Consider the following 20,882-nt stretch of genomic DNA (forward strand, 5'->3'; position numbering starts at 1 on the left):
AAAATCTATATTTTTTTTATTTTGAATCCAGAAAAAAACCAACTACAGTTCAGCCATTACTTGGATCAATTCCAATAGTATGGTGGGGAAGGTGATACGCTGCATATAGAGTAGTATTCAATCAGTGGATATATAAAGAGTCCTTCCATATACCGGAAAGTGGCTTAAATGGCATGTATTTATAAATAGTACACCAGAGTAATCATAGCCTATATAGCAAAAACGTGTTCATTACCTCATGTGAGACTGGTGAACCAGAAGGTGGTGGTAACACAATGCTGCCAAGAGGTCGTACTCTCCTGCCCACCCCCGGAAGAAGCGAGCAGCGAAACGGCGCCCATCGAACGGGCAGGAGAGTACGGCCTCTTGGCAGAAGTAATGGCTGAATTGTAGTTGGGTTTTTTTGCTGTTCAGGAATAATCTTATTCCATATTCTTTAATATCAATTTGGCTATTTGATATCCTTGATTAGTTAATCTATATTGTACCTCTCCTGCTACTTTTTGGAGGTTTTCACCCTGTCTAATCTATTTTTCACTTTGTTTTTGTGGATTCAAAATAAAATATATATTTTAAAATTATTTTGTTGGATACACCTTTTGTCTAGTGGCTCAATGCCACAATAGACTTTGTTGATACATACTGGCTTTATATGTTTTTTTTTTGTTTTGTTCTTAAAGACTTGCATGCCCAAATGCCTGCCCATTAGGGTTCATCAGGGGATCAGGAATGCTTCTTTGAGAAAATAGCCAGTTGAAGAAAGCCCTGCCACTATCTACAGTTAATAGGACATAGTGTATTGATAACCCCATCCACTATGTCCTGTTAACCGCAGATAGCGGCAGGGCTTTTTATCTGCAGGTTAATAGCATTACTAACCTGCTCAGCGCCCGCATTTACCCAAACAGTGCGGGAGAAAATGAACTTTATTTCCTCCACAGCTTTCTGGTTTCAATCATGGGTCAGTTCCAGCACGGGTTCAGTCCCTGTTCTGTATACCCTGACTGACTGTATACTCTGTATCCTCGTTCATGTCCCTGTATGGTCAGACACAACCATTACACAGTACCCAGCAGGGGCACATGTATAAGATTATCTCAGCACAGGAACATTTTTTAGCACTTCCAATTGTGGAAGTTACTATTTTTCCAAGATTTATTAATTAAAATGTTCTTTGTGGTAGTACAACCGCTTTAGTAAAATTTTATTTCACATTATTTGGACCACCCTGTATATTAAAAAAAAATCACCTTCTGCAGGCGAAAAAAAAAAATCAGTCTAAAAATGGCGCTACTGCCTCCTCCAAGATGACGCCACCTGCGCAGTAGCATCTATTGGATCGCCGATTGCTGCTACTGCGCAGGCTCCAGCGCTGCCATCTTGCTAGAGAAAAAAAAAATTGTTTCCTCCAAGATGGCGGATGTCGATACATGCTACTGTGCAGACGTGGCCGGCACCAGCTTAGTGGAAACAATTTTTTTTTCTCTAGCAAGATGGCACCGTCGGTGCCTGCACAGTAGCAGCTATCGCACGGCCGGTGCCATATTCAGACTGATTTTTTTTTTTTAATTTATGTATATCTTCAAAAAAATAATTAAATACACATTATGCATGCAATTTGAAAAAATAAGGGGCAGGTCAATGAGAGAGGTTACGACTTTAATTATGAGATTTCATCTAGCATTTTCCACACATTGAAAGGGTATTCCCATCTCCAAATATTCTATCCCAATATGTAGTAGGTGTAATAATATTAGCAAATATCTCCATTTAGAAATGTAGTATAGTTCTTTTGATTCGCTATGCCGCTTACCCCATGTGCAGGGCATTGCAGTAGCTTGGGCATCCATGGTTGTGACCACTCATATAGTGACAGCTGTTAGTGGTCATGACCATGGATCTCTAAGCTACTGCAATAACCTGCACATGAGGTAAGCAACATAGCGAATCAGAAGAACTATACTACATTTATAATTGGAGTTATTTGCTAAAATAATTACACCTACTACATATTGGGATAGGATCTTGCAGATGGGAATAACCTTTTATGTTAACTCAAGTATGCTACAGGATTTACATTCTTATAATTATCTTATTGTTTGTTATAGGTATATAATTTGGAATAATAGATAATAGTTCTGTTTACTATTCTATGTTAGCTATAGGGATCACTCGTTACATGAGAAACAGTTGCATTTTTGCTCATCACCACCCACTGTTTCGTGGAATTTGTAACAATACATTATTTCATCAAAAGTGGAAAATAAAACTCTTTGTAGTAGTGGAAGCCTCTCACCCAACTTTCACTTCTTATTTTACTCCATTTCAAGGGATATCCCATCTCTATTTCTTGAACAGTTCTCAGAAAGCTAAAATGATAGTCTCCAACCTTTGAGCACATGTTGTGCAAGCCGTGGGGAAAAAAAGTCAGTTTTGGACACAATAACTGTTCTTGCTGAAAAGCTACCAGTAGATTTATTAATCCTTTAATTTATTTTGTAGATATGCTGGGGATATTCTGGATGAGGATGTTTTCCAGAATAGAGACCTGGTAAATAATCGTCCTTTACAAGCCCTTGTAGCGGGTCTAAAAGCTTACAGCACATGGGAGAATCTGACGTGTCTACAAGACTGCCGGGAATGTACTGGAGGAATGGTAAGCTTTAAGGCTTCACATTTGTGGGATAACAAAACATAAGGCTACACAAGGTGGCATTTAGGTGGGAAAGTGTTGTGAACACTTTTGACCTGGCTTCTGAGTTTGGGTTCCCTCTGCTGGTTGCTGCTGGTAATGGAGCTGGTCTGGCTGACAGAAGTCAATCACATGAGGAGGATGATTGGAGGTCAGGTGTTACAGACTGGAGAGATTTAAGTGAGCATCCTTCCCTCAGTTGTTGCCGGTGATTTGGTTTTCTTCCTGAGCATCTTGGAAGTCTGCTTGCCTCCTGCTTTGTCCTGCATCTTTCAGATAAGTTATTTGTCTGCTTGAATTTTTTTGCATTTGATCCATTTTTTGCTTTCTCTGATTTCTGCTTTGCTGGTGTGAGTTCAGCCTTGTTCCCTGCTGGGACCTGTGCTGGACTGTGTTCCATATGCCACAGCTCATGTCAATCTTTTCAGTATTTCAAATCCCCTGCTTTATCAGTATCTTTTGTTTTGCGTCCAGTTCACACCAGAGTTCTGATTTAGTGGGGGAGAGGTCATGTGGCCTCAGTATTTTTGCATATCAGACGTGTTAAATTTTTTCTTAGGGTTTTTTGCGTGATTGCAGACAGTATCCTTTCCTGTCCTGTTCTATCTAGACAGTTTGGGCCCCATCATTTGCTTACTCTATTTTCTGCCTGTGTTGTGTGCCTCATCTTGTCTCACTGGCAATATATGTTCAGGGGCTATCTATTCCTTTCGGGTTCTACTCCGGGGCAGTTTAGCTTTCCCCTTTCTCCCTTTAGGCTTAGTTAATTCTTTGGCTGTGCCGATGCATCTAGGGCATCGTAGGTACATCCCACGGCTATTTGTGTTGCCAGTTTAGGGGTCTGCAAACCGCTAAGTTACCAACCTCTCTGGTTATCTGGTTGCCTAGCCTATTCCCCTGTTATCCTCCTCGGTTACCTAACCATAACAGGGAAGACATGGGCTGAAATGAAATTTTGCTGTTTTTTGTATTTTTTTATTTTTTTCAATGGCTGGAAAACAGCAGTTTTTCACACAACTGCACCCTCACTGACAATCAGTTATTTCAAAATCATGCAGTCACTTAACAGCGAGGCTGTGTTCACATGTTGATTATTTGCCGCAGATTTTTATGGAAGAGAAACCAGTGTTGGCAGGAAAATCGCAACATGTTTTTGCGCTTGTTTTTGATGCATTTTACTTGGATTTTTTCCCAAGTATTTGAATGGATGAAAAAACACTGCAAGAATTGGCATATTCCAGATTTTAAAAACTGCTTCAATGGTTCATATCTCCAAGGAAAATAAAAGCAGCATGTGCACTTTGCTGATGTTGTAAAAAAGTTCATCAAAAGTTCACATACCCCATTTCTTAATACTGTGTATGGCCCCGTCTAACATCAATGACAGCTTGAAGTCTTTTGTGGCAGTTGTGGATGAGGTTCTTTATTTTCTCAGATGGTAAAGCTGCTCACTCTTCTTGGCAAAGAGCCTCCAGTTCCTGTAAATTCCTGGGCTGTCTAGAATGAACTACGTGCTTGAAATCTCCCCAGAGTGGCTCAATGATATTGAGGTCAGGAGACTGAGATGGCCACTCCAGACCCTTCACTTTGTTCTGCTGTAGCAATGATAGGTCGACTTGGCCTTGTGTTTTGGATCGTAGACATGTTGTAATATCCAAGTACATCTCATGCGCAGCTTCCGGGTTGATGATTGCAAATTTGCCTCCAGTTTCTGCTGATAACGTGCTGCATTCATCTTTCCTTCAACTTTGACCAAGTTTCCTGTGCCATTGTAGCTCACACATCGCCAAAACATCAGCGATCCACCTCCGTGCTTCACAGTAGGAATGGTGTTCCTTTCATCATTGGCCTTGTTGACCTCTCTCCAAATGTAACATTTAGGGTTGTGGCCAAAAAGTTCAATTTTGGTCTCATCGCTCCTAAGTACCTTGTTCCAGAAGTTTTGAGGCTTATCTCTGTGCTGTTTTGCGTATTGTAGGCGAGATACTTTGTGGCATTTGCGCAGTAACTTCTGTACATGTTATCAGGCCAAAATCACCAGGGTATGTGAACTTTTGATCAGGGTCATTTGGATGTTTTGGGTTGTCATTATGATTTAAAAAGAGAAAACACAGGAGTTTGACAATAAATGGCTTCACCCAACCACTAACCATGAGTGGCGAAAAAGTTTTGGTGTTATCATTCATATCCTCTGAAAAAAGCCCAAGAAAGCAAAAATTCTGCTAGAGTATGTAAACTTTTGAGCACAACTGTATGTGGGGATGAAGAGGTAGAAGGGGAGATAGTTCCACAGAGCCATAGAAAGAAGTGGAAGCATATTATTCCTACACAAGGGTGAGGGTATTAATAGAATCCTTAAGTCAGGAGTTTACAGGATACAGTGGGAATGGAAAGTATTCAGACCCCTTTACATTTTGCACTCTTTGCTTCAATGCAGCCGTTTGGTAAATTCAATAAAGTTCATTTTTTTCTCATTAATGTACACTCTGCACCCCATCTTGACTGAAAAAAACCCAGAAATGTAAAAAAATTTTGAAAATGTATTAAAAAAGAAAAAATGAAATATGACATGGTCTTATGTATTCAGACCCTTTGCTCAGTATTGAGTAGAAGCACCCTTTTGAGCTAGGACAACTGTGGCGCCTTTGAGGGTCCAGTCACCACAGAGGTAATGCACCTCATTCAGAGGTGTGGTATCTCACTCTCAGGTATTGAGGGGGCACTACCCAGTACTCTAACACTCGCACCCAACACACACCAGTTCAGTCAGGGCATCTGGGTGTACCCTTGGGGAGAATGCCTCATTCCAGGCTGGCTAGGAAAGGGTGTTGGGGAATTAGTAGGGAAGGTAGGGAAAAAGGGAGGAGCTTAGAAGGTGAGCGTGAGTGAGCAGTGACAGTGGTAGGAGTTATTGCTGAGGTAATAAGATTGTTCTAGAAAGAGTCAGTCAGTCAGAGGGGAGTGAGAAAAGGAGTGAGGGCTGACAGAGTCTGAGGAGAATTAGTGAGTTGGCGAGGAGATGGAGAAGGACTGCAGTAGGAAGAGCTAGAGAGAGAGTTGTGAGGGGAGCCTGAAGGAAGCTCCTGGTAGGACAGAAGGGGTCCTTGGGGCACGGGAAGTGCGGAGCCACCCGTGGAGCCCATATCGAGAAGTGGAGGGACCAGGTCGCAGTGGGGGATCCGGCCCCTAAGACTAGTGTAGGACTACAAGACTCAGCTAGAAAGCGGGAGGCTGAGGTAACTGTATGTACCTCAGCCGCAACCACATCCACTCACCCAAAAGGCAGCCATATAGGAGCAAAGGGGACTCAGAGAACGTCGCCCGACAAGGTCCGCAGCTGCTGACTTGGGGACACTGTTTTTGAAGGTGCTGGGCAGAAGAAGTGAAAACCAGTACAGTGAAATGGCCAGGAGAGAAATACATAGAAGGGAGTCCTGGAAAGGTGTGTCTCAATCTACCTGGAAGTTTGCTGGACCCCTCACCTGGAGGACACGGCCCTAAGCAGGCATCTGCGCACAAGAGAACTGTGAGTAAAATACTGGAAACTGCACCCTGCTGTGTCATTTGTGTCATTCGCATCTCACCTACCCTGCACCGCACTCACCACTACAGCCACCATCTTTACTGATAACATCCTAACTGCCCTGGGACACAGCTCTACCCCTGGAGAGCTTAACCATCTTTGCTGCCCTAACACCATCCCAGAGGAACTGGATTGCAGTGTCGCCTACCCTTGCTGAATACCACGGGTGGCGTCACAACTAAATTCCCTATAAACTATCCCATCTTCATCTTTTATTTATTTTACTGGACGCCTAGGGCCACAGACCGGGTCACCGCTGCCGTGACATCCCCTGTGGGAACTGACCGGCCTGGTACCGAGTAACCTAAGGCCTTGTGGGGTGTACCACAGCCACGCATCTTCTTGGAAATGATGCAACAAGTTTGTCACGCCTGGATTTGGGGAACTTCTGCCATCCTTTCTTGCAGAGCCTCTCCAGTTCCGTCAGATTGGATGGTGAACTTTGGTGGACAGCCATTTTCAGGTCTCTCCAGAGATGCTCAATTAGGTTTAGGTCAGGGCTCTGGCTGGGCCAATCAAGAATGGTCACAGAATTGTTCTGAAGCCACTCTTTTTATTTTAGTTGCGTGATTAGGGTCTTTGTATTGTTGGAAGGTGAACCTTCGGTCAAGTTTGAGGTCCAGAGCACTCTGGAAGAGGTTTTTATCCAGGATATCTCTGTACTTGGCTGCATACATGTTTCCTTCAATTGCAACCAGTTGTCCTGTCCCTGCAGCTGAAAAACATCCCCATAGGATGATGCTGCCACCACCATGTTTCACTGTTGGTATTTTATTGGGCAGGTGATGAGCAGTGCCTGGTTTTCTCCACACATACCGCTTAGAATTATCACCAAAAAGTTCTATCTTCATTTCATCAGACCAGAGAATCTTATTTCTCATTAGTCTTGGAGTCCTTCATGTGGTTTTTTTTAGCAAACTCTGTGCAGGCTTTCATATGTCTGGCACTGAGAATAGGCTTCTGTCGGGCCACTCTGCCATAAAAACCCGACTTGTGGAGGGCTGCAGTGATAGTTGACTTTGTGGAACTTTCTCCTATCTCCCTGTCGCATCTTTGGAGCTTAGCCACAGTGATCTTGTGGTTCTTCTTTACCTCTCTCACCAAGGCTCTTCTCCCACAATTGCTCAGTTTGGCTGGACGGCCAGGTCTAGGAAGACTTCTGGTGGTCCCAAACTTTTTCCATTTAAGGATTATGGAGGCCACTGTGCTCTTATGAACCTTGAGTACTGCAGAAATTCTTTTGTAACCTTGGCCAGTTCTGTGCATTGCCACAATTCTGTCTCTGAGCTCCTTGGCCAGTTCCTTTGACCTCATGATTCTCATTTGGTCTGACATGCACTGTGAGCTGTGAGGTCTTATATAGACAGGTGTGTGCCTTTACAAATCAAGTCCTATCAATTTAAACACAGCTGGACTTCAAAGAAAGAGTAGAACCATCTCGAGGAGAATCACAAGGAAATTGTCAGCATGTGACTTAATTATGAATGTCTGAGCAAAGGGTCTGAATACTTATGACCATGTGATATTTCAGTTTTTCTTTAATAAATTTACAAAAAATTCTACATTTCTGTTTTTTTCAGTCAAGATGGAGTGCAGAGTGTACATTAATGAGAAAAAAATGAACTTTTTTGAATTTACCAAATGGCTGCAATGAAGCAAATAGTGAAAAATTTAAAGGTGTCTGAATACTTTCCATACCCAATGTATAACCTAGACTGGATTCTGAAAAATTAGGTGAAATATAACGTTAAGCTTCCTAGCGTCAGAATTATACCCTTTAATTGTGAGGGATGGAGGTTAAAGGGGCTGAGCACTTCTGGTGTGTGGGGTACCTTTGCACTCAAACACAACATTCACTGAAGCACCCAGAGGGAGAATTTCTCCTCTCTCTCGCTCTGACACTGAGACAATGTCCACCTTCTTTAATGAGAATTTGGAAAAGGGGTTCATCCAAAAATCTACAGTATGTATCCTGCCAGTGCCAGGGTTCTTCTTTGTAAAGAAGAAAGACCGGTCTAAGAAATTGTGCATAGACTATTGGAGATCTGAATAATCTCACACTGAAAGACTGTTATCCATTGCCCTTCATCTATGAAGTATTTGAAAGGATTAAAGGTGCTAAAGTCTTCACCTAATTTGACCTCTGTGATGCTTTTAACCTAGTACTCATTAAAAAGGGCGGTGAGTGGAAGACCGCAATAAACACCCATGATGGTCACTATGAATACCTTATAATACGTTTCAGAGTTTGCAATGCATTAGCTGTGTTTCAGCACTTTATTAATTACATTTCTTGTGATGTCCTGTATTAGTGCGTCCCAGTCTATCTGGATGATGGTTCCCATGCAGAGATTCCCACCAATTAAAACTTCTTTCATGTTGCTAATTAGCTAGCCTTCATTCTTGTGTTTATGGACCTTTTCCAGGCTAGAGAGAGAGAGCGGCAGTGTCTAATGATGTTAGGATGGGGCGGAGAGGTAATTGGTCAATTAGGGGATTGCACAGTAACGGTAGGATTAAGGGACTTTTGACATAAATATGTTAGGCTGGTTTCACACTTGCATTTTTTTGCGCTGTATTTTAGCGCTAAATAACGCATGCGTTTTTTTCCTATATTTTACATGGGATGCGCTTATGTGCGCATACACATGCGTTTGTATGCGTTTTTCCGCGCATGCGTTTTTTTTGTGGTGTGCGCTCGGGCGCACAAAATGCATCCTGTTGCATTTTTTGGGCGTCCGACTTGCCTCAAAAAAACGCATGCGCGCGCAATGCATTTTTTTTACAGCAAGACACCCATTATAAGTCTATGGGTGCGCATATGTGCGCATTGGCATGCTCATGTATGGGTTTTTTTGCGCATGCGTTTTTTTGTTGACCATTAGTTAGACAATGGAATTTAGGGGTTTGGGTTAGAGTTAGGGTTAGTTAAGGGGGGTTAGGGTCTGGTTAAGGGTTAGGGTTAGTATGGTTTGGTTAAGGGTCAGGGTTAGGGTTAGAGTATGGTTTGGTTAAGGGTCAGGGTTAGGGTTAGTAAAGTCATGGTTTGGGTTAGTGTGAGGGGCCAACTAATGTTGGAAAAAAACGCAAACGCGGTAAAAACGCATACAAACGCATAAAAACGCTGCGTTTTTTTCATGCATGCTCATAAAAATGCTTGAAAAAAACGCAGCATTTGTATGCGTGTTTTCTTTCCTTTTTTTCTATGCGTTTTTTGCGGGAAAAACGCGCTGCAAAACAAAGCAAGTGTGAAAGTAGCCTTATACAGAGAATGAAACATATACCATAAATTACAAAAATATATCTATGTCTCACCTAGTGAGGTGGATCCTCGGAGACTTTCATCTGGATAAAACGTTCTTATACAGCACTAACAGTAGTTTGTTGGAACAATGGTATCAAATGTCGCAGAACTGGAATAATGGCAACTGGATTAGCTGTACTGGCACCGCGGCAAACAGTGAAGTTAAGGTGGGACAATGGGCAACTATTGTAGTAGAGTAGTCACCTTGCTGCAGCTGAGTTGACACAGAAATGTTGAACTGATGCTGCAGATCTGAGTATGCAATGGTGGTTAAATGAAGGAAAGCTAGTCAAAGCAATGTACCATAATTGACTCAGCAATAAGTATCTGATGTATCAGAGTTGAGTTTGAAATGGAGGTTCAATATGGCAGAGCTGACACAGCAATATAGATGTGTTGATTGTGCAATGAGGATCTGGTGTAGCAGAGCTAGGCTGATGAAGGCGGTTATATGTGACGGCACATCAGAGCAATGTAACATAGTTAACTCCTTGATGAGGAGCCAGTGTTGCAGAGCTATGTTTGTCATGAAGGTTCAATGTGGCAGAGCTGGCACTGTGATGTAGCAGAGTCTGAGTAGTAGTGCTAGAACCATGATGTAGTAGAGCTGTATAACTGTGTTCTAGAATTGATCCAGTGCAGGCACTTTAACGCAGAGTAATGGCAGGATGTCAACTACCTGAATACTCAGGCAGGTGGGACTACATGGCACAGGAGAGGGATGTCACATAGGTGCATCAGGTTAATAATGTGCAAGGGAGCAGAGGAACCATACAGTAGAAAACTGAGGATACTGGACCCAATGAGTAACCAGGAAAGGTGAGTAACAATCACTAATACATTTTTTGTTAGTGTCAGCATCATATCCTGTAGTCAATTTCAATGTGTTTTTGCTGTTAAGTCTAACTGAAATCCATAAACACTTTCACGAATGTCAGAATTGCCATTAAAAATGATCCATAATGGTGTCCCAAGAGCTGCTCAGCAACAATAATCATTATATTCATCATACATATTACAGTGCTTACTGCGGGACATGACTCTGGATCAGCCCCATCTGTTTTACATTTATGCCACAGTCTATATTTCCAGTAGATTCCATAAATGTGACTTGAACAAATGCAGAGATTAATGTTTTTTTGTTTTTTTTTTATTGTAACTACATTTAATGTTAAGGTTGGAAAGTATTGTAGGTACATTTGCATCTTCCTTTTCTGCCTAAAACAGTCATATCTGGCATCACGCACAAACCGGATTCTATATTCTTGTAAATTTAATTTCCCAAATGCCATGTTCATTAATCTGCAATGTCAATTAATTGGATTTTACAAAATCCATTCACATGTGTTTAAAAATGCAAATTTTAGTCAACATTGTACATTATTGAATCTTTAGTATTATCTATATATCATATATTTCTTCCAGAATATTTACAATAAAGGATATTGTAGGAGAGAAAAGCGCCAATAGGGTCTTATCCGATGGAGATCACAGAATATAAATGCGTTTGCACTCATCTGATATTTCTTGGAGTTATGGCATAAAAGGAACTCGGCAGCTGCCTCAGATCCTCTGGTCAGACATTGACTGATTCAGAATTTTCATATTGAGAAATTCATGGATATTACCCGCACTGCTGCATAAAGGTATGTCCAGGCGTATTGGAGATAAAAATGGTGGTTTTATCCCAACACGTTTCAAAGTCACTAGGACTTCTTTTTCAGGGGATATCAGCCCCTGAAGAAGTCCTAATGACTTTGAAAAGCGTTGGGAATAAAACCACCATTTATATCTCCAATACGCCTGGACATTCCTTTATGCAGCAGCACGGGTAATATCCACAGATCTCTCCATTTGAAAATTCCAGAATATTTAGCCACATCTGAAAATACTTTAAAGGGGAACTATAGTTTGCTATGCGATAGGCCACAGGTTAGTGGGATCCAGATCCTGAAACCCTGAGATTTCCTTCATGGAGTAACAATTTCAATGCTGAGGCGTATACAGTGGGTACAGAAAGTATTCAGACCCCTTTAAATTTTTCACTCTTTGTTTCATTGCGGCCATTTTGGTAAATTAAAAAAAGTTCTTTTTTTTCCTCATTAATGTACACTTTGCGCACCTCATCTTGATTAGAAAAAACAGAAATGTGGAAATTTTTGCAAATTTATTAAAAAAGAAAAAACGAAATATCACATGGTCATAAGTATTCAGACCCTTTGCTCAGACACTCATATTTAAATCACATACTGTCCATTTCCTTGTGACCCTCCTTGAGATGGTTCTACACCTTCATTGGAGTCCAGCTGAGTTTAAATAAACTGATAGGACTTAATTTATAAAGGCACACACCTGTCTATTTAAGACCTCACAGCTCACAATGCATGTCAGACCAAATAAGAATCATGAGATCAAAGGAACTGGCCAAGGAGCTCAGAGGCAGAATTGTGGCAAGGCACACATCTGGCCAAGGTTACAAAAGAATTTCTGCAGTACTCAAGGTTCCAAAGAGCACAGTGGACTCCATTATCCTTAAATGGAAGAAGTTTGGGACCACCAGAAGTCTTCCTAGGCCTGGCCGTCCAGCCAAACTGAGCAATCGTGGGAGAAGAGCCTTGGTGAGAGAGGTAAGGAAGAACCCCAAGATCACTGTGGCTGGGGCTCCATAAATGCCTTAGCGTGATGGGAGAAAGTTCCACAAAGTTAACTATCACTCCAGCCCTTCACCAGTTAGGCCTTTATGGCAGAGTGGCCCGACGGAAGCCTCTCCTCAGTGCAAGACATATGAAAGCCCGCATAGAGTTTGCTAAAAAACACATAAAGGACTCCCAGACTGCATAGGACAGGACGACTGCAGGGACAGGACGACTGGTTGCAATTGACGGAAACATGAATGCGGCCAAGTACAGAGATATCCTGGATGAAAACCTCTTCCAGAACGCTCTGGACCTCAGACTATGCTGAAGATTCACCTTCCAACAAGACAATGACCCTAAGCACACAGCTAAAATAACAAAGGAGTGGCTTCAGAACAACTCTGTGACCATTCTTGACTGGCTCAGCCAGAGCCCTGACCTAAACCCAATTGAGCATCTGTGGAGAGACGTGAAAATGGCTGTCCACCAATGTTCACCATCCAACCTGACGGAACTGGAGAGGAACTGCAAGGAAGAATGGCATCCCAAAATCCAGGTGTGAAAAACTTGTTGCATCATTCCCAAGAAGACACATGGCTGTGCTAGCTCAAAAGGGTGCTTCTACTCAATACTCAGTAAAGGGTCTGAATACTTATGACCATGTGATATTTCAGTTTTTCTTTTTTAGTAAATGTGCAAAAATTTCTACATTTCTGTTTTTTTCAGTCAAGTTGGGGTGCAGAGTGTACATTAATGAGAAAAAAATGAACTCTCTTGAATTTACCAAATAGCTGCAATGAAACAAAGAGTGCAAAATTTACAGGGGTCTCTACACTTTCCGTACACACTGTATATTGTTTAGAATTTACAATCTTCCTTTACTGTTTTGTTTAATGAAAATGGACATTTTGTTATTCTGTTTTCTTTTTTTTTTTATTTACTAACAAAACCTTTTTGATAGTAGTGACGTGACATGTTAACCTTTTTTTTGACAAGCGATCTCTACAAAAACGTACTTAATGGTAATAAGTAAGCATTCAGAGAGGTTACTGAATCAGTGAACAGCAGAATATATTTGTCCATTGGATGACGTTGAATATTGTTATGCACATGATGATATGATTATGTTCGGGTTTTTCAAAAACTAGGACACGCTATAAACAGATGTTGAGTAAAAGACTCAGCCAACACAAACAGCTCAAAAAATATTGTGAGTCGGTGCTCAAATTACAGAATAGTACAGGCCGCTGTCATTTTTAATCCTGCTTAGTCTCTGGAAGAAATCAAGCTGTTTGAAGAATATGCTTTAAACCAGTTGCTAAAGGAAAAATATCTAAATGTTCATTACATTAGCTGGTAGCAGTTCATTAAAGGGATCGTTCTAAAGATACTACTGCAGTCCAGATTAAATAAAAATATAGCCCGTCACCGATTTAGGTTGGGGCAATAATGTAACACAAAATTGTGGTAAAGCACAATTGCGGTCTGACCCCACTTAATGAATGAGGTGAGGAGTTGGAAGTGACTTTGCAACTAGTGACAAACTCTAGAAAAGGGATAAAGCCACTTGTAACTTTTTTTTATTTACAATAGACAATAATTGGAAAATACTTTTTATTAAATAAAATTTAAAAATATTACTGTAAATTATCCCCTATTCAAATAGGTTTATTATTAATTCAAAATGTTTATGTAACTACTAGATGGTGGCCCGATTCTAACGCATCGGGTATTCTAGAATCTCTCTCTCTCCCCGCGCCGCACATCTCCCGACGGAGGCGTGCGTCATTTGAATGCGCTGATTGGTCGCGACCGGCCGGGCGTGACCAATCAGCACTGCGGGATTTCCGTTAGACAGACAGACAGAATTAGATGATTTATTATATAGGATATAGACAAAAAGACACTAAATGTATTTATTGAATGGATACATTCAAAGTGTGTGAATGCACACTCGGAGCAAGAAGAAGATATACATTCTAGTTTTACTACTCATTTTTTGATAGGACGAATTGATCATATTCCATAGCTTTAGAACTTATTAGGGATTTTATGAAATCTGCCTGAGACCAATTTACCCATTTTGGTATTTGGTCATAAAAATAATATTATACCCATGTACCAGGGCCAATAATTACCGTAATATAGCTACTCGTGTATCTTTGACCATACAGTACAGTGCATTGTTCTTATAAGCCATACAAATCAGTAAATTATATGATTTTGATCTGCTCAATAACATGCAATAAAATTAATCTAAATATAAAGCAAAAATATGTTAATATTGAACACAATTAATTTAAACATTGGTTTAGCCCTCCGCAACAGTCAGTCTCTACTGTGACACCCTCTGTAAAATGAATTGCCCTTACAGTACACCACTCTACAGGATTAACCCATACGCCTTTTATTCTATTTAACTGTTGCATACATGGCTGGCATTGGGGTTTGAGGGGGAGAAACTGGGCAGTTGTTCACGGGCCCCATTCTTGACATCGCCTCCAGCAATAGTGGAGCAGAGGGTGTGATTATCCCACCCAGAGGGATCATTGCTTACACCTGTATTGGTGCGCACAGCACGCCAATACTGATGAACTGTGCAATAGAGCAGGAAGACATGGTCACCCTGCATAACCTCTCTCTGTTCTTTAAGCCTCAATCTGCTTTATGCCTGCGGCCTACAGAACGCCAGGACTTCACATATGATGTCAGCATTCTGGCAGAGAAGGCATGAGGACATCGCTGTGTTGTTGTGCTTATGTTCTGACACTGACTCTGCTGGCATACTTAAGAATAGGGGAGTATATAAGTTTTATTCATTTTATTGTATGTCAGTTGTAGAGGAATGTAGAGACATACTGTACATGGAGGACTGTAGCGGCCCCATACTGTAGCAAGCAGTGAAGGTTCTATACTTTATATAGGGAGCTCTGAGGACCTCATACTACTTTTATGGAGCTATGGGGCCATTATACTGTGAAAAGGGTGCTGTAGGGCATATCATTCTGAATATAGTGGGCTGTGGGGACTCCATACTTTATAAAGAGGCCAGTGGGGAATACTATACTGTCATGCTTTACTTAGAAAATCTGTTGGTGCCACATACTGTGTATAGGGAGCCAAGACAACATTATCCTGTATATAGGGGGCTGTTGGGGCGACATAGTGTATATAAGGGGATGTGGATGTCATTAGTTATACTGCATATAGGGGCTGTGGGGACTACATACTGTATATAAGGGCTGTGGAAGGCATTATACTGTATGTATTTGGACTGTCGGGCTATCATACTGTATGTAGGGAGGCTCTGGGTACCATCATACTGTATATAGGGAGCTGTGTGTGTTCTCCATACTGCATATAGTGGATCTTTGGTACCCCACAATGTATATAGAGAGTTGTCGACATCATACTGTATACAATGGAAAAAAAAAGTATTTAGTCAGCCACTAGAGTTGAGCGATACCGTCCGATACTTCAAAGTATCGTATCGGATGGTATCGGCCGATCTTTAAAAAAAGTATCGGTATCGCCGATTCCGATACCGGAAGTCCCATTCAAGTCTATGGGACTTCCGGTATCGGAATAAGAAAAACCCTTTCCTGCCCTTGTACAGCCTCTCTGGGGTCTGTACGGGCCTTTCGGGGGGATGTGCCGGCCTGCCAGGGGGTCTGTGCAGGCTCCGGTGGTCTGTGCCGGCCTGCCGGGGGGCTGTGCAGGCTCCGGGGGGCTGTGCCGGCCTGCCGGGGGGCTGTGCCGGCCTGCCGGTGGTCTGTGCAGGCTCCGGGGGTCTGTGCAGGCATCGTCCGATGGGACTACAAGTCCCATCGGGCGATGCCTGCTACCATGACAGTGATTGACACATTAGCCAATGATGGGACAGTAGTAGTCCCATCATCCGGCTAATGTGTTAAATGTTAAAAAAAAAAAAAAAAAAAAAAATTACATGCTACATACATACAACATGCATACTACATACATGCTACATTCATACTACATACTACATACATGCTACATTCATACTACATACTACATACATGCAACATACATACTACATATATACTACATGCATGCTACATACATACTGCATGCTACATACATACCACATATATACTACATACATACTACATGCATGCGACATGCATGCTACATGCTACATACATAACACATATATACTACATGCATGCTACATACATACTACATGCTACATACTACATATATACTACATGCATGCTACATACTACATGCTACATACATACTACATATATACTACATGCATGCTACATACATACTGCATGCTACATGCATGCTACATACATACTACATACATACTACATGCTACATACATACTACATATATACTACATACATACTACATACATACTACATGCATGCTACATGCATGCTACATACATACCACATACATAACACATATATACTACATGCATGCTACATACATACTACATGCTACATACATACCATATACATACTACATGCATGCTACATACATACTACATGCATGCTACATACATACTACATGCTACATACATACTACATATATACTACATGCATGCTACATACATACTACATGCTACATATATACTACATATATACTACATGCATGCTACATACATACTACATGCTACATACATACTACATATATACTACATGCATGCTACATACATACTGCATGCTACATGCATGCTACATACATACTACATACATACCACATATATACTACATACATACAATACATTCATACAATACATACATAGACATACAGTACATATAACATAGAGTAACATACTTACCAATACTTGTCACATTGTTCCCCGAAGCCATTGTCTTTCCGGAATAAATATTAACATAACAAACCACAAAAATACTCACCCACGATCCGAAGCAGTCCACGAGTGTGTCCCACGACGATCTTGGGTAGAGAACGGCAGCATCAGATGATGCTGCCGTTCTCTACGGGCTGCAGGAATCCAATGACGGAAGGTAGGTATCCTTCCGCACTGTATTCCTCCGCCACTTAAAAAAAAAAAAAAGTCCCTAGTCTCACTTTATGCCATTGCTGTGTGGGAAATTCCCACGCAGCAATGGCATAAAGTGAGACTAGGGACTTTTTTTTTTTTAAGTGGCGGAGGAATACAGTGCGGAAGGATACCTACCTTCCGTCATTGGATTCCTGCAGCCCGTAGAGAACGGCAGCATCATCTGATGCTGCAGTTCTCTACCCAAGATCGTCGTGGGACACACTCGTGGACTGCTTCGGATCGTGGGTGAGTATTTTTGTGGTTTGTTATGTTAATATTTATTCCGGAAAGACAATGGCTTCGGGGAACAATGTGACAAGTATTGGTAAGTATGTTACTCTATGTTATATGTACTGTATGTCTATGTATGTATTGTATGAATGTATTGTATGTATGTAGTATATATGTGGTATGTATGTAGCATGTAGTATGTATGTAGTATGTATGTAGCATGCATGTAGCATGTAGTATGTATGTAGCATGCATGTAGTATATATGTAGTATGTATGTAGCATGCATGTAGTATATATGTAGCATGTATGTAGTATGTATGTGGTATGTATGTAGCATGTAGTATGTATGTAGCATGCATGTAGTATATATGTAGTATGTATGTAGCATGTAGTATGTATGTAGTATGTATGTAGTATGTATGTGGTATGTATGTAGCATGTAGTATGTATGTAGCATGCATGTAGTATATATGTAGTATGTAGTATGTATGTAGTATGTATGTGGTATGTATGTAGCATGTAGTATGTATGTAGCATGCATGTAATATATATGTAGTATGTAGTATGTATGTAGTATGTATGTGGTATGTATGTAGCATGTAGTATGTATGTAGCATGCATGTAGTATATATGTAGTATGTAGTATGTATGTAGTATGTATGTGGTATGTATGTAGCATGTAGTATGTATGTAGCATGCATGTAGCATGCATGTAGTATGTATGTAGTATGTATGTAGCATGTATGTAGCATGTATGTTGTATGTAGTATATATGTAGTATGTATGTAGCATGCATGTAGTATGTATGTAGTATATATGTAGTATGTATGTAGCATGTAGTATGTATGTAGCATGTAGCATGTATGTAGCATGCATGTAGTATGTATGTAGTATATATGTAGTATGTATGTAGCATGTAGTATGTATGTAGCATGCATGTAGTATGTATGTAGTATTTTTTTTTTTTTTTTAACATTTAACACATTAGCCGGATGATGGGACTACTACTGTCCCATCATTGGCTAATGTGTCAATCACTGTCATGGTAGCAGGCATCGCCCGATGGGACTTGTAGTCCCATCGGACGATGCTTGCACAGACCCCCGGACATCAGCACAGCCCCCCGGCAGGCCGGCACAGCCCCCCGGCAGGCCGGTACAGACCCCCACAGGGTGCACAGACCACCGGCAGGCCGGCACAGCCCCCCGGCAGGCCGGCAGAGACCCCGGGCAGTCCACACAGCCCCCCGGCAGGCCGGCAGAGACCCCCGGAAGGCCCGAAATGACGGCGCATCATGATGCGCACACACCGCGCATCATGATGACGTCAGGCCGTCAATCAACTGAACTTCCGATTCCGATGCCGAATTCCGATATTGAAAAAATATCGGAAGTCGGTATCGGAATTCCGATACAGCAAGTATCGGCCGATACCCGATACTTGCGGTATCGGAATGCTCAACACTATCAGCCACCAATTGTGCAAGTTCTCCCACTTAAAAAGATGAGAGAGGCCTGTAATTGACATCATAGGTAGACCATAACTATGAGAATCAAAACTGAGAAAACAAATCCAGAAAATCACCTTGTCTGATTTGGCAAGATTTATTTTGCGAATTATGGTGGAAAATAAGCATTTGGTCTTTAACAAAAGTTCATCTCAATATTTTGTTATATATCCTTTGTTTGCAATGACAGAGGTCAAACGTTTTCTGTAAGTCTTCACAAGGTTGGCACACACTGTTGGTGGTATCTTGCACATTCCTCCATGCAGATCTCATCTAGAGCAGTGATGTTTTGGGCCTGTCGCTTGGTAACTCGGACTCTCAACTCCCACCAAAGGTTTTCTATGGGGTTGAGATCTGGAGACTGGTCACTCCAAGACCTTCATATGCTTCTTACAAAGACACCACTTTGTTGCCTTGGCAATGTGCTTGGGATCATTATCATGCTGAAAGACCCATCCATGTTTTATCTTTAATGCCCTTGCTGATGGAAGGAGGTTTGCACTCAAAATCTAACGATACATGGCCCCATTCATGCTTTCATGTACACGGATCAGTCGTCCTGGTTTCTTTGCAGAGAAACAGGCCCAAAGCATGATGTTGCCACCCTCATGCTTCACAGTAGGTATGGTGTTCTTTGGATGCAACTCAGCATTCTGTCTCCTCCAAACACGACGAGTTTTATTTCTACCAAACAGTTCTACTTTGGTTTTATCAGACCATATGACTAGTGATGGGCGAATCCCCCGATGTTCGGGATTGGCGAGTTTTTCTGTAAAGTTTGAGTTCGGGGCCTGAGATGATGCGAACTTGCGTCCAGCGTCCAAACCTCGAACTTGAACTTTACAGATAGGGGGGGTCTGTAAAAAAAAGCAGAAAATTAATAATAAACATAGTTATACTTAACTGTACTTACCTGTCCAGCGACGCGTCCTCCCGGCCCACTGTCTCCCGGCCGCATCTGTTTCCAGGGCCGCACATTAACATCTTCCGGTATTAACTGCACTCAACAGTCTTCGGCTTTTTTCGACAGTGTTAGTGCAGTGAAGCCGAAGTCTTCCGAGTGCAGTGAATACTGGTGGAAGTTAATGAGCGGCCCCGGAAGCAGATGCAGCCGGGAGACAGCGGGACAGGAGGATTCGTTGCTGGACAGGTAAGTATAATTATAATGTTTATTGTTAATTTTCTGCTTTTTTTTACAGCGGGCCCTGGACCCGAACTGTAACACGGGTTTCCCATGGAAACCCGTGTTCAGGACCTTGTGACCGAACACAATGTGTCAACTTTGATGTGGGCTTCGGCAGTAATCCCACATTGTTCCGAGGACATTTCAGCTGTTTTGAACAGCTGACGTGCCTGCAATAGCCGTGGGTGGAATCGCGATCCACCCACGGCTATTAACTAGTTAAATGCCGCTGTCAAAGTCTGACAGCGGGATTTAAATGGTGCTTCCGGCAAACACGCCGTAAATACGCACATTTGTGACCCGCGTCACATGATCACAGGTCACTGGTGTGTCTGTATGATAACCTGAGGTCTCCTGGAGACATGTATGGTTGTCAGTGCCAGATTGCTGTGAGCGCCATCTATAGGTCGGTGCTCGAAACAAGTCAGTAATTCAGCTACATAGGGGCGAACTGATCATCGCCTCTATGTAGCGAGCCGATCGGGTTGTGGCAGCTTCTAGTCTCCTATGGAGCCTATTCAAGCATGGCAAAAGATAAAAAAAAAAGGGGTTTAAAAATATTAAAAAAAATATGTAAAAGTTCAAATCGCCCCCCTTTCGCCCCATTCAAAAATAAAAAAAAAATAAAATCAAACATTTACATATTCTGTATCGCCGCGTTCAGAATCGCCCGATCTATCAATAAGAAAAAAGGATTAACCTGATC

At 41.7% G+C, this 20,882-nt stretch overlaps 1 protein-coding gene across 2 annotated transcripts in view; it reads left to right on the plus strand.

Moving 5' to 3' along the window:
* The window catches only part of ACOXL (acyl-CoA oxidase like), a 756,489-nt gene that overhangs the window by 463,243 nt on the left and 272,364 nt on the right, over window positions 1-20,882 (plus strand). For both annotated transcript variants that reach the window (XM_073557722.1, XM_073557721.1), the window contains exon 12: window positions 2,503-2,656. In XM_073557722.1, the coding sequence (XP_073413823.1) occupies window positions 2,503-2,656 (154 nt within the window). The remainder of the gene's footprint in view (window positions 1-2,502; window positions 2,657-20,882) is intronic.

The sequence above is a fragment of the Dendrobates tinctorius genome, unplaced genomic scaffold (genome assembly GCF_039654945.1).
Source record: "Dendrobates tinctorius isolate UK_male_01 unplaced genomic scaffold, ASM3965494v1 ptg000250l, whole genome shotgun sequence".
Classification (NCBI taxonomy): Eukaryota; Metazoa; Chordata; class Amphibia; order Anura; family Dendrobatidae; genus Dendrobates; species Dendrobates tinctorius.